Below are 15,674 nucleotides of genomic sequence, written 5' to 3'. Positions count from 1 at the left end.
TTTGTTGGTCACAGCATTTCCAGTCCAGATGCTACTATTTAGAAGTCCATGGTCCTACGGTATACAAAGAAGGGCATCATGCTATGTTATAATGATGTAACCTACTGTCAAGCCTTAAAGCAGCCTGCGGCCATGGCCGCTAAGTGGTGCTTGAATGACCGCCGGTGCTACCTCCTCAATCGGCCAAGTTTGGCCGCCGGTCTCTTCTAGGCAATTATTTAATTTCGCAATAGAATGATCGCGGATCAACTGTCGAAAATATGTAGTACGGTATCAAAGAGTGACGCAAAATTAGGTCACCGCGTCATAACGTCACTGTTGCATTGTGCGGGAATATTTGTTATTGATGGAATATATCCATCTGCGATCACCAGCGCTGTAAGTCTTGTTTGTAATTCCCGACGTTTATTTTAACAAAGTCTTAATCAGAAGTGCTAATCTACATGGCTGGCAATATTATCGTTTTTATGTCGATTCGATGTTGAATCGTTGTTAAAAAGGAGAACTAGGTTAGTTGACATCAGAGGGAAAAAAATTTTTGATCATAAGTTATTTTGTAAAAATTATGCTTCTTTTAGCAATGTCCTTTACATCATTGAAATACTTATTTTATTACCTTGCCGTCATCGTCAACACATGTCGAACGTTGTTTTTCGTTGCTAAAAGAAATTCTAGGGGAGTGGCGAACTTCTTTAAAAGCCACATTGGAGACACTCCTGCAAGTGTTGTTAGAAGTTAAATGGTCCCGCAGTACTGGATTACAATCCCGATAAAGCAGTTATTGCGTGGTGCAACGATTCTATTGTAGGACGTCGCCCAGGCCCAGACTTCAACAACGCTAAGTGATCATTTTAGCATTGTTGCAAGTTTAATTTTATTTACTTGTGCTATCGTTATTTTGTATTTTGGCCTCCAAGCACGCAGATTTAGCCGCCGAGAAAGAGCTCCCGGTAGGCCACGATGGCTGCCGAAAAAAAACGAGTTTTAAGGCCTATACGCCTATACTGTGTTGCTGTTGCAAAATTTCGTGCGATAAATGTTATTTTGAGGCAAAAATGAAAGATTATAAATACAGTAGGCTAAAAGCGAATAGCAGAAATTGTTATAAGCTTATTGCAAAATGTGCAGTAGCTTACATGACTTTTAAAGGGCACCATTGCCCCCCTGCCCCTCCATTTGCAGAAAAATTGAGGGCAGGGGGGGCATCCGCCCCCCTGCTTCTGGCGCCCCTGGCTGGATATGAAACCTTCTAACGTAGAAACTAGATAGCAAAGCTTTTCGGTCCTGTACCATTTCCTTAAATATTAATTGGTTTACAGGAAAATAAGCTACTCAGATTATATGGGAGATAAATCTTTTAGCATGTAGCTAGTGGCGACTGTGCTAGGGAGGCAACAGCTCTTATAACCTCAATAGGCAACGCGTAGGAGCCAGCGGTGCAACCGCACTTCTAAACTTTTCAATTAGTCGAAAATTTGGGCAAATTTGATAAAAAATATGGGCAAAAACTTTCAGCAAGTTTTAAAATCTTCATTATGATTAAATTTATTTTTGATTTTTTGTTTAAATATTAAGTTAGTTATACAAATGTCAAATAGCCTAAAGTGCAACCGCACCGCTAAACTAGTATTTAATTAGTTAAAAATTCGGGCAAAAACCATTTCAGCATGTTTCAACATTTTCGTTTAGATTAAACTTAGTTTTGATTTTTTTGCTCAAATAATTAAAATTATATCAGACTATTGGAAGCAGTGTAGAATTTTTAACTAGGTGGTCTATTCTTTGTCGCAAAAAATATTTGGGCGCATTTAATTATATTTCGGCAACAAATTTTTGCACCCTAAAAACTAACTTTCACCTACGCCTATGAGGCAAGTGGCAACGGTACTACAGTAGTCGGGTCGAACGTCTGCCATCAGATGGTTTTTCTGAAATATTTCCAACTATTCAGACCATACGCCTATTGCTTTGCCATTGTAGGCTATTAGGATATTCGAAATATAGCAATTAATTTTTTCCTGATAATGAAATTTTTTGAGAAGTTTGCTAAACCATGAATTTTGTTTTTGCACTTTTGACTCTTTTTTTTATAAGATTGATAGTCAATATTTTCTATGTAGTCTGTGATCAAAGCACTTCATTTTTGTTGCCTTTTTAAATGCATCAACGTTTGATATATAGCCTAGGCCTACCATGAAATGTTTTGTAATAAATGTGGGATATCAATCGAAATGTGCTTTGCTTGTATACATCAACCCTCGAAGGTGATTTTCCTACTTGTTTCCAAGCATCGGGTGAGATTGAGAACAAGATTCTCATTAGCCCATAGGAGCTTTTGCACTACGATGTAAGATGGTTGGTTTCCTGCTCTCGGCCACCGTTTCTTCAGCAATTGCGCCCACCCAATCTATTTCCCCTTGAGTAGGGGCGAAAGATGTTTTTTCAACTACAAGCTGAGAATCGAACCAGGATTGCATTCTTGGAAAATATGCACCTTATGCGCTCCGTCTTCCACACAGCAGCCCCAAGTAACATATAGTTTCTTCAGATGGAAGAGAAATGAAGATGTGAATCGGTTATGGACCTAAGCAAGGTGATAAAAATGATGAGACTGTTTTGATCTATAGTAGAATTCGCCTATAGTGACACCTGTTGCAAAGTCCCGTTTGCATACGCAACAGTTGAGTAGAATTCGGCTATAGTGACACTTCGGTTACTTCACTTCTGTATAAAATCATGGTGTGAATGTTGCTAATCCGCTACTGGCGCCGCAGCTAATTTTGTACAAAATAATGATTGCGTGGTCTATGCCGCTATGCGAACATACTAAGTTGCCACAGTTAAACGATTTCAACGCCTGGCAATGTTGAAACAACGAAAAGAGTTTAGGCTAGTTATTAGGCAAAAGTCACTGGTAGAATGGCGCATCGGGAGAAAGTTGTAAAAACCTTCATAAACCTACAGAGTAAGGTAAAAATGATCCTAATCGGCCTCACATAGGAAAAACAAAAAAATTACATCGGTAGGCCTATTTAAAGGCTCTAGTCCTAGTAGCTCAATCAAGTAAACACTAGGTAAAAGTTTCAAATTCCTGTTCCCTTGTGGGCAGTTTCACGTTCAAGAGACAAGTTCACCAGCAACCAAAATTCAAGATGACCAAGTAGGGTACCTTTCAAACTCATTGAACTAAGATGTTAAACGGGAATCGATTACAACCAGACTCCGTCCCTTCATCTCGACGGCGGTTCCATCGGATTGTCTCCACCAAGGCAGGCATGGGTGCGTCTCCATCGCCTTCACAATAGCAGCAGGCTTCTCCGCTCAATGCGGAGGCATGTCTTGGTGTAAGTGTGGCGGTGAAGCAAATTGCAGAGCGTGACAATAACGATTGCACTGTCTGACGTAGGTCGGGAGAAACAGGAGGTCTGGGTATTTTGGGCAATCAGATCAAAGACTGACTGGTCTTCCGTATCTTCCCGATAAAATCAAAAAAACATCGCACTTATGGTCTGATAAAAGGATACCCTCACCTAAAAGCTCCCACGAAAATGAATTACATGTTTTAATTACCAGATCGTCTACAGAACGTTACTCAACTTACATCCAATACAGGTTTTAAAAACTGTAAATAAACCGAAGAGAGACCGCACGTGGTCATGGTGGAGCGAAATTCCTCAACACTTGAAAGTTCAAGAATATCAAATCTTTCTAAGGTAGATCCTGTGTCTTTACTCTCTCCAAGGACTTTCAACATCCGTTCTTTGCAAGGGCGCCCGGAAGAATCCACATCCACTTTTCGGGTCCGTATGCGAGAAATGTATTTCTTTGCATCATTTTTGTGTCCATTAAAAATAATAAAAATATATTTCAAAACAAAAATCAAACTACCAGTGAGATTTAACTCTTTCGCCCAAGAGCAAAGTTGCTTTGAGTATTTTGCCTTGGAGCGCATATGATCAAGCTGCAATACGTGAGTAGTGAAAGCAGCAGATAAAGTTTCCGTTAAACTGAAGTCATTTTCACAGTACTCCAAAATGTGTTCTTTGATCCAGTCGACAATATTGCTAAGCATTGGCTGCCCGACCAATTTTTCCGCCTTGAGGAACTCCACAATATGTTGTTGAAGGTCAGAACAAGCTTTTCGTGTCATGGTGGGACGTGTGATATGAATTGTAGGCGGGATTTCAGGATAGTTGCCAGGAATAGAGCAAGAGAAAGAGACTCTTACTTCTTCAATTCGTACATTCAGAGTGACCCGTTGATCAAAATGAGTCTTGTCTAACTGAAATTCATTCGGCATGCAATAGACCGCAGCTAGCATTTGTAGTTCTTCATCTACGCACATAATACTTCAAATTATCTATAGTTCTACTACTTTTTTAAATCAAATCTTAAATCTACCTACATGACAAAAAAACAATTTTTTTAATTTTATATTGGCGCTCAACTCAGCATGTAACAATGAGCACGTGGTAAGTTAGCTTCAATAAAATAGCCAGATAATTAATGTGCATAAACACATTGCAAGTGTCGTAAACAGATCAGCTTGTGTGAAACGCGGTTGTCAAACGACCAATAACAGTTTGCTTGGAAAAAATTTCAAAACCACATCAATTAACTTACTTTCGAGCGACGCAGTCAATCATAAACGACATGACGTTCCAACAATAGCAATAATTGAGTGAAGAAGAAAACAAATTTTACTAAAGAGTGTTGCTGGGAAAGACGGCTTTACTATAATGTTCGTGGGATACACGCAGTAGTAACCAAGAAACGCTTTTGAATTTAACTTTGCGGGAGATCACTCTCTAGATTTAATTTGTCGTGCAAGTTCCTTGTTTAAACAAGTCAAAATCTTTATAACTCTTTCATGTATTTCTCAATTTCTTCCTTTGAGAACATGTGATAGTGATCCTCCTTAGTGACAGTAGCCACTTCAACATTGGTGGAAGTCAATTTCTCTTCCATAACTTGCTTCAAAATTCCTAGAACGCACTTTGTGGCTTCTTTTAGAGTCATTGACTGCAAAAACAAAAGATTTTTAAAACTCTGAATCATATCTACGTCAATTTTTTCAATGCAAATATGATACTGCTCGTGTACATGATTTAAACAAAAACAATGTGTTAAATTAAGAAATATAAAAACATTTGAACCAAACTTCAAGACCGCAACTTTGCAAATACATTGAACAAATATCTGTCCTTCAAACCTTATGGTATTGCTCCTCCAGTGAGGTTTGGGCGCCTTCAGATGCAGAGCCAATAGCCTTAGCCATGCAACTGACAAAGGTACCAGATGGGTCTAAGTGAAATAGCTGTGGTCCTTTGTCATCGTAACCAGCAAATAGCAAAGCAACTCCAAATGGTCTGCTCTATAAAATGTAAAAGAATGATTTGCTGTATAACAGAATATAAACTATATATAACATGTGTTCACAGCAAGTGCTCACTCAGAATAAAAGTGATGCATTGCCAAAGAAGCATCATATTACACTTGCATTACTAAAGATATCGCAGCTAATGCAATAAAATAGTTCTTCTTTGCATGCAAGAAAAAATGCAACACTGCAAAAATAATAAATGACTAAAACATGATACACAAACACTAACCATAGCCCCAGGTTCTGAGTCTTCTTCACCGAACTGGAGTGCTAGGTTTGATACAGCTTTTGTTATGCTCTCCACACTCATTTTTTCATCATAAGTAAACCAGTGATTCTAAAAGTATGTGAGTTAACTAGCATAAGGCTTTATTAGCTACTGACTTACACTGTTTTGGGGATGAAATCAAACGACAATAGCAAATGAAAGGTTGTGTTGGCAAGAAATTTAAATTACCGGTAGATTAATTAGTGAAGAGATAACAAGATTTTCAATTATGTATACAGAGCATGATCTAGATTCTAGAATTACCTGTGCCTCAACACGTGCTTTATCAATCATAGTTTTTGAATCAGCAATTAATCCGCTCATGGCACATCCTGAAAAACAAGTTTTGTAAAATTTAAGTCCCATTTTTGTGCTGTAATATGAAGTAAAAATTGATTATTACCAGAATAATAGAATTCATTTGCTACATACCAACATGTTTATCGATTTCAAATATTTTTTCAATGCTCTTTGCTTCAATTAGAGAAGATGTAATCCTCTTTTCCACAGCAAGCACTACACCCTCAGACGTCTGTATTGCTATAGCTGTTGACCCAAGCTTAATGGCTTCAATTGCATATTCAACTTGAAATATCCTTCCTTCTGGTGAAAATGTGTTGACACCTCTATCATACTCAGACCTTGTCATAAACATATTGATCCAATAAAATAACTGCTTAAAGGAAAATCCACTGTAAATAAATAAAGCTAGTTTTCGCCAAGTTTTTCCAAATAGTATAAATATCATAACAGGATAAAATTCAAAACAATACATGACCTTTCTCTTATATTATATTTCAAAAAAACTGAGCAACTTGAAAAATCAAAAGGTCAAGAACATTAACTGTTAATCATTATCTTCACACAGGACCAAGCATGTTAGCTAGTTCGATGTCATACATCTACAACAAACACATTATTAATCATTACGCTCAATCAAAGAACAGACGCAACCAATCATTTAAGATTCTTTTAGTTGCAAACTTTTATAAAGTTTATAAATAAACAAAAGTAAAATTGATAATCAAGACCTACATCAACATCATTAATCCCAATAAAATCTGCCAACTCGACACCTAAAGGGGAGTGGGAACAACCAACATCAAGTTAACCAATCTGACTTAAAAACTAGAATATTATTATATGATTGAGTTTTGTATGGTATATATATGATATACCGGTATTTTAAGAGTTTCATATGTTATGGTTTGCAACTTTTATACTAGTCGGTTTAGTGTGAACTTTGCATGAGCACTGAAGTCATCAAAACCTTGTAGAGAAAGTTCTACTACAGGCGAGTGTAAAATATTTATAAAAAAAAACAGAAATAATTTAAAAGAAAACACTGATTTCTTAAGAAAAATAATTGAATATAAAATTGTGACACCAATAATGATCAAATGGTTTATATGATGTAAATTATATAATTATATATACTATATTGTTTCAAATGCATCCAACTACCTCTGACATGAGAGCCGAGGCCATAGCTTGAAATTGTAATGCACAAGCCACAAACTATGTCAAGGCTAAGAAATAACTTTTTCACAGCCAGTGCGATAAATGCCTGGAATAATTTACCATGAATAGTATAAATGCACTGAGCCTAAATGCATTCAAGCCGAGGCTTGACAATCACTGGAGCAGTAATCCATTGAAATTTACCTTGGAATCATCTTATGACGTATTATATTAGGCTGTGCCTATATTTACATTATATAGTGTAATAATAGCTTCAAAAGTGTTGCCAGATAAGGAATTCTGCCCTAATTTGAGAAAAGTTTAAAGCTGTTGAAAACAAAAACTTGTATTTTGAAAACCTTAACCCTTCCTAACTTTAATCCTAACTCTGGCAACACCTGATTGTAACCATGGCATTAAGTGTGGAAAAATAGCCACTTTCATTATATTAAGCTATAGTACTATTGAGCTATGTATGTTTAACATAAATATGACTGTGTTTTTTTACATGCTGTGCGCCCATAATTATCTCTTATGAAGGTTTATTTATGGTATATTATCACTATTAGATACAGGGTCATTCCATGCCAAATGAGCAAATTTTTTGGAAAAATTACACCACATGTCATAGATTTTATTGAAATTTGGCATACTTGTAGATGTCGAAGAAATATAAAGAATGCAAAAAAATTTTTTGAAAAATTTTAAACATTGGTGGAGTTATGGCCATTGGAAAAATCACCATTTTTGCCTGTTCCACTTCAGTGATTTTGTCCAATTTCTTGTCATATTTCTAATTTCTTATCCTATGATCATACAATATGGCTGAAAATTGCTAAACAGACATTTTAAGATCCAAGGAATCCAAAAATGTAAACTAAAAAGTTGACAGAGAACTTCTTGATATGATTATAAAGGTTTCAACTTGCTACATGCATTTTTCGGAGGCCAAACTTTGGGGGCCTATAAAAAAAATGGGTATAAAAATTAAGAACTGAAATTCACATGTTTTATACTTACACCAATACACTTTCATGTCAAATAAAAAAAATTGAATTAATTTTGATAACTACTATGATAAAAGTTAGATTTTCTGACTTGCAAATTTTGACCTTTGTTACACTCATTGTTTAAGATTTTTGTCTATGACATCACAATTTACATTATTGCTTGTTGATGACATCACAATTTACATATTGTTTGTCATGACAATTGTTATGTAGCTCATGAATGAATTGAATACTGGTAATACACTAAGGTTTAGTGCAGTAGGCCATGCACCATAGTAGTGGTAACTTGTAGAGTTATTGAGTTAATTACTCTTTTAACTGTGATTTCAATTTTAGGTTGTCCTATTAGCAATGTATTATTCCTAACATGCTCCACAGATCTTGCAACCAGAAAAGATACTTTTCCCACTGTTCAAGTGTTCAAAGCCCGTCTACCTGCTTGAAGCAGAGAAATGTCAAGGTTCATAATAAACATGTTCATCTGTTTCTGCAAGTCCACCAATGTCCAAAAACCCAATGCTTCTAGCAAAGTGAATTTTTATGGTACAATACCTTATTTTTTTCCAATGTCATAATGCTGTGATGAATCCATAACAATTGTGTTATTGTAAAACTAATGTAGTACTAATAATATGATAACTATGTATACTATAGTGCATGGCCTACAACGTTAAACCTTAGTGTATTACCAGTATTCAATTCATTCATGAGCTGCATTATGACAAACAATATGTACATTGTGATGTCATCCACAAGCAATAATGTAAATTGTGATGTCATAGACAAAAATCTTGAACAATGAGTGTAAAAAAGGTCAAAATTTGCAAGTCAGAAAATCTAGCTTTTATCATAGTAGTTATCAAAATTAATTCAATTTTTTTATTTGACATGAAAGAGTATTGGTATAAGTCCAATACATGTGAATTTCAGTTCTTAATTTTTATACCCATTTTTTTTATAGGCCCTCAAAGTTTGGCCTCCGAAAAATGCATGTAGCAAGTTGAAACCTTTATAATCATATCAAGAAGTTCTCTGTCAACTTTTTAATTTACATTTTTGGTTTCCTTGGATCTTAAAATGTCTGTCTAGCAATTTTCAGCCATTTTGTTTGATCATAGGTTAAGAAATTAGAAATACTATAGGAAATTGGACAACATCACTGAAGCGGAACAGGCAAAAATGGTGATTTTACTAATGACCATAACTCTGCTAATATTTAAACTTTTTCAAAATTTTTTTTTGTATTCTTCATATTTCTTTGACATCTACAAGTATGCCAAATTTCAAAAAAATCTATGACATGTGGTGTAACCCATTTGCTCATTTGGCATGGAATGACCCTACAGTATTATTAATTGTTAATTGTTATTAGTTACAAAAGTGTACATGTAAACCCGATTCGACAGCAACTGCATTATTTACATCAGAAAGATGAAAAAGCACTTCGGTGCTTATAACATACATACGGTGTTATTATTATTAAAGCACTTCTTACCTTACCTATTTTGTATAGGCTGTGTTAGCTATTTAGATAAATGTAGAAACTATATTTATAAATAATATTGTAACCATATATTCATTATGAAGTTATGGTTCCTTTTACAATACAACACATTTATATTTTTGGAAAATGTAAGTTTAGCAATGCACTATAAATATACAAACATAGCATAAAAGACGGCCAAAGTAAAAAGTTAAAAACATGCAGGGCTGCGATTTTTGCCTTTTTCGGTGACGAGGTCACTCGACACGCGCCATTACTATTCGACAAACGCCGTGCCTTACGGAAAAAAAAACAAACGAAAAAAAAAAGGAAAATAAAAAGGAAAAAAAACTGAGAGAGGACTAAACATCGTCAGGTCGAAGAACAATCGGGGGGGGGGGGACATCACGTGATGCAATAATAAGAGTGCTGACTTACGTAAACTTTCCTTCGCCAGGTACTTCAAAGCAAGGTCTAAAAGCGACGCTTCACACGAGAAACTCCCAAGGCGTCAGCGCCGCCATTTTGAACACTGCGGGAGAATGCTTTGATCGAAGTTCTAACGCCTGGCATCAAATATTTCGCCACACACGTTTCGTGCTATTCGACACAACGGGTTTCTAACTTTCTTCGAAGTAGGCTACGTTTACTTGCCAACGTCTATGCAAGTTTGTATTCATGTCTGACTTATGCACTTGTTGTTCCAAGAATGGAGAATTTTTTTGCAATGTGAATGAAGAATAGTAGACAGATAAACACGGTTGCAACTCGACTTCCTTCCACTAAAAGGGTTTCTGTGATTACGTAATGGGCGATTTTGCACTTGCATTCACAAAAGCACACAACCCAGCTAGCAAAACCCGTCGTTTTTACATTGATTCAACGCCTGCAGACGTTGAATCGAAAAAACGAGAAGCGAAAAATATACTAGAGTAGTCTATCACGACCGCACTGTTTGATTTGTTGTGATAAAATAATACCAAAAGTAGCGATACGCACGCTGTTACGTTAATTCACCTTAAATAACTCAGGGGGGGAAAGTAAGTTAATTTTGGGTTAACTTTAAAGTAAGTTAACAGCACAAATCGATTTAAATTTCCTGGAGGGTTATATTGCGTAGGCTACCCAGACAGCAAAAATCATCATTTTACATTGATTCAACGTCTACAGACGTGAAGTCAATGCAAAAATAACGAATTTTGACGCCTGCGTATCAATGCCCAAGAAGAAATTTACGTTTGTTTTACATTAATTCTACATCTAGCGACGTTGAATTATCATAAAATAACGTTAATTGTTCAACCAGGTACCGGTAACAAATTAATAGCTCACTGCGAGGTGATTGCCTCGATTTATGTTTACACTAACATAATTTCGGCACAATTGGGATACTGCGAGCAAACACGAGTCTGTTTGATAAAGAACTAGCTGTCAGAATCGGAATAATCACATGCTGTATCGGAGGATGAGGTTGTCGCGTCGTCACTAGAATACTTAAAGACGCAAAACTGCCCGTTCATAAACGCGCGATGCCATATCATCGGAATCATTACTTTACTGCCAAAGATCCATTTATCGAATTTCGTACTACTTTTTTAACTTGACCCCGTAGCTTTTCTAATTCCAATTTGTTTTCGTCATAAAATTCTTTACAAATTTTGCAAAATACAACACTAACTTTTCCTTCTGTTTAATAATCTATAGCAGGTAAATTCTACTTACTAACTGTATCTTCTTTCACCATGATTTATATTCGCAACGACACCGGTAAACAATAAGCATTCGATGAAAAAATAACTTTTGCGTAACAATAAGCCGGTATTTACAAGGTTGCAAACTTTTTACAGTTCACAAGAGCATAGTCAGAGCATAAAATAGCTTGCGTGATGCTCTGGGCTACCGCCATGTGACACGCGATGATCGATGAAGGAACGCATAAAATTTCGTTTGATTAAACATTAAAGCATATAATATGGCAATTGTCGCCGTAATCCAAGGTTTGTTGATTTGGCGATGGCAATGATTTTGCTGTCGTAGATGCAAGCTAATTTCGAGGGCTGTATACATGTTCGGTAGGTAGGCTACGTAACTTAGCGCTTGATACTCCTTTGCGATCACTCAACCAGCGTGCGATTAAAAACTTAAGTAAGTGACTCTGATACCACACAACTTGTGCGGTAACTCGCGGCCAAACGCTTATAATCTGACTCTTGTGACGTCATATTACTATTCGACAAACGAACGCAGAATTTTTGGTCGTTCGACAAGAAAGAAAAAATCGCAGCCCTGAAAACATGCATTAATAAATTTTTATGCCGTAAGTCATTACCATTAATTTATACAGCCATCAAACTTACATGTTTCCAAATTAAAATGTATCATAATATACGTGCAACCCATCATTACTCTTTACAATCAGCCACTTCTCTAGTTTTTAAATTCATTTTTCATTTTTGTTCACCAAATTTACTAACTCTAACCCAACTGATAAACTTCAACTTTATTACTATTGAATAAGCATAGAAAAGATCTTCTTTGAAGTAACATTGAATGAGGTAATAAAGAAATTAACTCTAGAAATTGAATGAAGCTGTTCATCTGGCATTTACTTTAATAGCATGACATACCGGTACTCTTCTGGTATACTTGACCGCAAGCTGAACTATCACAGGGTGTTTTAGATGAAAATCTGTATGTATTTTTGTTGATTAGTGAAATGTAGGAATAAATGTGGATTATCACCCTGACACATCTTCTGATAGTTTAGCTTAAGTTACACCAGAAAAGCATATCATGTCATTGACATATTTTAATTTGTGCTCATTGTAACAACATAAATTAGCACAAAAACGATGGAATTAACCAAAAAATAAATCAACAAACGAACAAAATGCTTTGAATTATCAATTTTGACCAAAAATCAACTAATCAAACAAAAGTGACTCAAGTTCCCATACTGACAGGGAGAACACGAAACGACCATGATGGACAGGGAGAACACGAAACGACCTACGGTAGCAAAGGCACTTTTGAGCATTGTCGAACCTATAAAGCTTTAAATTTACACTTAAAAACTTCAACCACCACCAACAACATCTGGTATTTGCGATTCAACAAATTTTCAAAACAATCACTAGACTTAATTCCCAATAAGGTTTCTACCCAATTTTGAGTTTCGTTTCGAAATCCAAAACTTGCTTAATCATGTAATTTTTTCTGCAAAGCAAAAATAGCGTTGTCAAATTAAAATTTCAAAACCAAATCAAACATTCGTGGAGGGGAACAATTTCATGATTTTGGTGACAAGCGAAAATACAGTATAAGCATTTTCGCAAATAAGTTGAAATTGGCTTTATCAACTGATTGCACCAATGTTTTTATCGCATACTTAAAGAAATTTTTAAAATTATATTGTCGTATGCAGATTTTTGTATAAAAGTTGAAAATTGTCGACGGGTAAACTAGGCTACGGGTGGGCAATCTTTGCGTTGAAAAAATTAAACTTGAAAAAATACATTACTGTAGTTTGATAACGCTTATTCAACAATTCAATTCAGTTTATTTTTTTGTTGTCGGAAAACAACAGCAATGATCAAGTTACAATACAAATAGTAAACGGGAACAAAACCAACAAAAAGAAAATGTGGCAAAACTACAGAAGTTTAAAACCTGCTTGCAATGCAGATTTAAAGGTTACGTAGATGAAAGTAAATTAAGCACGGCCAACAAACCTAACACTTTAAAATAGATGAATTACTTAAAAGAACCAGTTGGTTCCACATACCTAATGCAACAGGAGATGTGTCAGTTGATGAAGCAATGCGGGGACGACTGAACCTTACAACCAATCCAAAAAAAGAAAAATCAAAACACGAGCATTTAAGAATAAACGCATGGTACTGAGCTTATAATACAAAAAACTATGTAGGCTACAGTGTTTTTTTTTTATATGAAATTAAGTGAAGTGGTTGGCAGCAACGACAGTATTATTGCCACCTCACCATAATTCCGAAACATGCTTCGGTTTATCGTTACAACGGCATTCTTTTCTGTGTCGTACAGGTGCTTTCTACTTTTATCCAAACAGTTTATACTTCTCTTCATGTTTGCATCCTTTTTGCTTGTTTGATGGGGAGTGGAGAAAGTGTGGAAGTTTAGGGAGAAGGAAAGGAAGCGTGGTATAGCCTACAAACAGATTTTTACCGTAAAAGAGACAGATTCTTTGTTGGGTTATCTTAAATAAGTTTACTGTTGGAGACTCAGTTTCTTTCAGTGTTATTTTATTTTCGGCAGGCTTAGCTTAATTTTAGTAAAAAAATTAGTAGAAACGACAAAACGTTGAAACGGTGTCCGACGTTTTTTCGTGAACAGTTGTTCGTAAAACAATTGTTCGTAAACAATTGTTCGTAAAACAATTGTTCGTAAATTTAATTCTTTGTAAAACAATGTTCATAAAGCATTTCTTTGTGCATGCAATGATGTATACTGTACCAACAAATGCTTTACGAAGAATTGTTTTAGCCTTAGGGATTTAATTTTACCAACGACTGCTTACGAACAATTGTTTTCCGAACAACTGTTTACGAACAATTGTTTTACGAACAATTATTTACGAACAATTTACCTATAAGTTACCCGTTGAAACATGCACTGTATGAGACAAAATAAAAAAAATTATAACTAATCTTAACAAAAGTATGGAGGCCAAATTTACAACATGGAAAATTAAAAATTGGCATATTTTTTGGTCGTAATACCTCATAAAAAGTTTATATGTGAAAAAATCTTGATTTTTATGCAGCCACAACGGGCGAAAAAGGTTTTTTTTTTTCTTGCTTGGCAATGTCCACATGCGGAGCCAAACTTACACAAACAGAATTTTCAAACCGTGACCGGTAAAAACGGTAAAAAGATAGGGCGCTAAGCTTTGGGCCAAGGGAGACGATGTTTTCAAAGTGTACAATAATTTCAAAGCGTTTGTTTCAAAAAATAAAGTTTTATCGAGTTACTTTTTTGAAATATGATCCCCGATAGCTCAATTAGTTAACGCATGACTTCGTGACGGAACAAGCTGCGCTGGTTCGACTCTTGGAGTGTGCGCTTGCCTTGAGCAATGCACGTTAAGGACTGATATTCGTTCAGCAGCATCTAATGAATGGAATAATTCGTTGGCAACAACACTTCAACAATTAGAAACTTCAGTCTGTCAATCTCGGTGACCGGGCCTGCGTCAGTGGTTCAAAGCCTTTACAAGTATGCAAAACTACCATATTAAGTTCTCAAAGAAGTTTTCCCAGTCCGAGGATAAAAATTCAATCAAAATAACTTGAATCTCGCCACTTCTGACGTAAACAAGCATTGTTTAATCATAAACCTTACCGGTATGTTTGTTGCTCTGCAGTTATTGCTGCAACTGCTTTTAAGTTTTGACTGATGCAGCTTAAATCTAGAAGTAATGTTAATTGACAGGCTGTGTCTAATGTGATCGAACAGGACACATTAAATCTGATTTGTAGGTATTTATTTGGAAGTGGCTGCGTTTACGGCGCCGTAAATACAGACGTTCCATGCCTTTTTTCTAGTCTTTACGTCGCTTTTAGTGCGCATGCGCGTTGTTGCTGAAAAAAGATGGATATATAACTAAATTAACTGTTTTCACCAAGTGATTCAGTGGCGCATGCGGTCTGCGTCAGATTCGTACTCCCAAGGATATGAGTTCGATACTTCCAAGAGGTGTGCTTTTTTTAAGCTAAATTCTCACCTGAAGTGACTCAATCGTTAGGCTGCGCATCACAACGAAAAAACAGTATATGACAAACATAGCAGAGATCTAGAAAAAGGTAGAAGCGACAAAACGCGGACGTTATACTGTGCATGATACCAGATAGCCGAGTGGTGAGAACGTCTGCGCGGCGTTTGAAAGGACGCGGCTGTGTCTCGGTAAAGACACTTAATGGCAAGCCAAAATAAGGGGAACAGATGACTCGAAGACTAAATATCACTTCGCTGCTTCCTGTTGCCTGTTGTATCGCATCTGTGATCGCAGTGTAGGCTACTGTATGTTATCGC

The 15,674-nt window shown here is 36.0% G+C and overlaps 2 protein-coding genes across 2 annotated transcripts; both read right to left on the bottom strand.

The window, feature by feature from the left end:
• Positions 1-3,592: 3,592 nt before the first annotated feature.
• On the bottom strand, positions 3,593-4,345 carry LOC145779042 (RWD domain-containing protein 3-like). Its single transcript, XM_082590622.1, has one exon. The coding sequence runs from the start codon at positions 4,343-4,345 to the stop codon at positions 3,593-3,595; it is 753 nt and encodes a 250-aa protein (XP_082446748.1).
• A 56-nt stretch (positions 4,346-4,401) lies between these two features.
• LOC145778009 (proteasome subunit alpha type-5-like) lies at positions 4,402-6,339 on the bottom strand. Its single transcript, XM_082589391.1, has 5 exons — positions 6,084-6,339; positions 5,916-5,983; positions 5,613-5,720; positions 5,213-5,374; positions 4,402-5,022 (listed from the first exon to the last, which is right to left on the bottom strand). The coding sequence occupies exons 1-5, from the start codon at positions 6,304-6,306 to the stop codon at positions 4,858-4,860; spliced, it is 726 nt and encodes a 241-aa protein (XP_082445517.1). The 5' UTR covers positions 6,307-6,339; the 3' UTR covers positions 4,402-4,857.
• Between the last annotated feature and the right edge of the window lie 9,335 nt (positions 6,340-15,674).

The sequence above is a fragment of the Aplidium turbinatum genome, chromosome 10 (assembly GCF_918807975.1).
Source record: "Aplidium turbinatum chromosome 10, kaAplTurb1.1, whole genome shotgun sequence".
NCBI lineage: Eukaryota > Metazoa > Chordata > Ascidiacea > Aplousobranchia > Polyclinidae > Aplidium > Aplidium turbinatum.
This window is presented reverse-complemented; position numbering and strand designations above follow the sequence as displayed.

Bases quoted from the DNA above. Each gene is read 5' to 3' on its own strand.
- LOC145779042 (XM_082590622.1), bottom strand. From the start codon at position 4,345: ATGTGCGTAGATGAAGAACTACAAATGCTAGCTGCGGTCTATTGCATG.
- LOC145778009 (XM_082589391.1), bottom strand. From the start codon at position 6,306: ATGTTTATGACAAGGTCTGAGTATGATAGAGGTGTCAACACATTTTCA. The intron at 5,984-6,083 runs GTATGTAGCAAA...CTTGTTTTTCAG, and splicing joins TGAAATCGATAAACATGTTG to GATGTGCCATGAGCGGATTA. The intron at 5,023-5,212 runs GTTTGAAGGACA...TTGTTTTTGCAG, and splicing joins TGGAGGAGCAATACCATAAG to TCAATGACTCTAAAAGAAGC.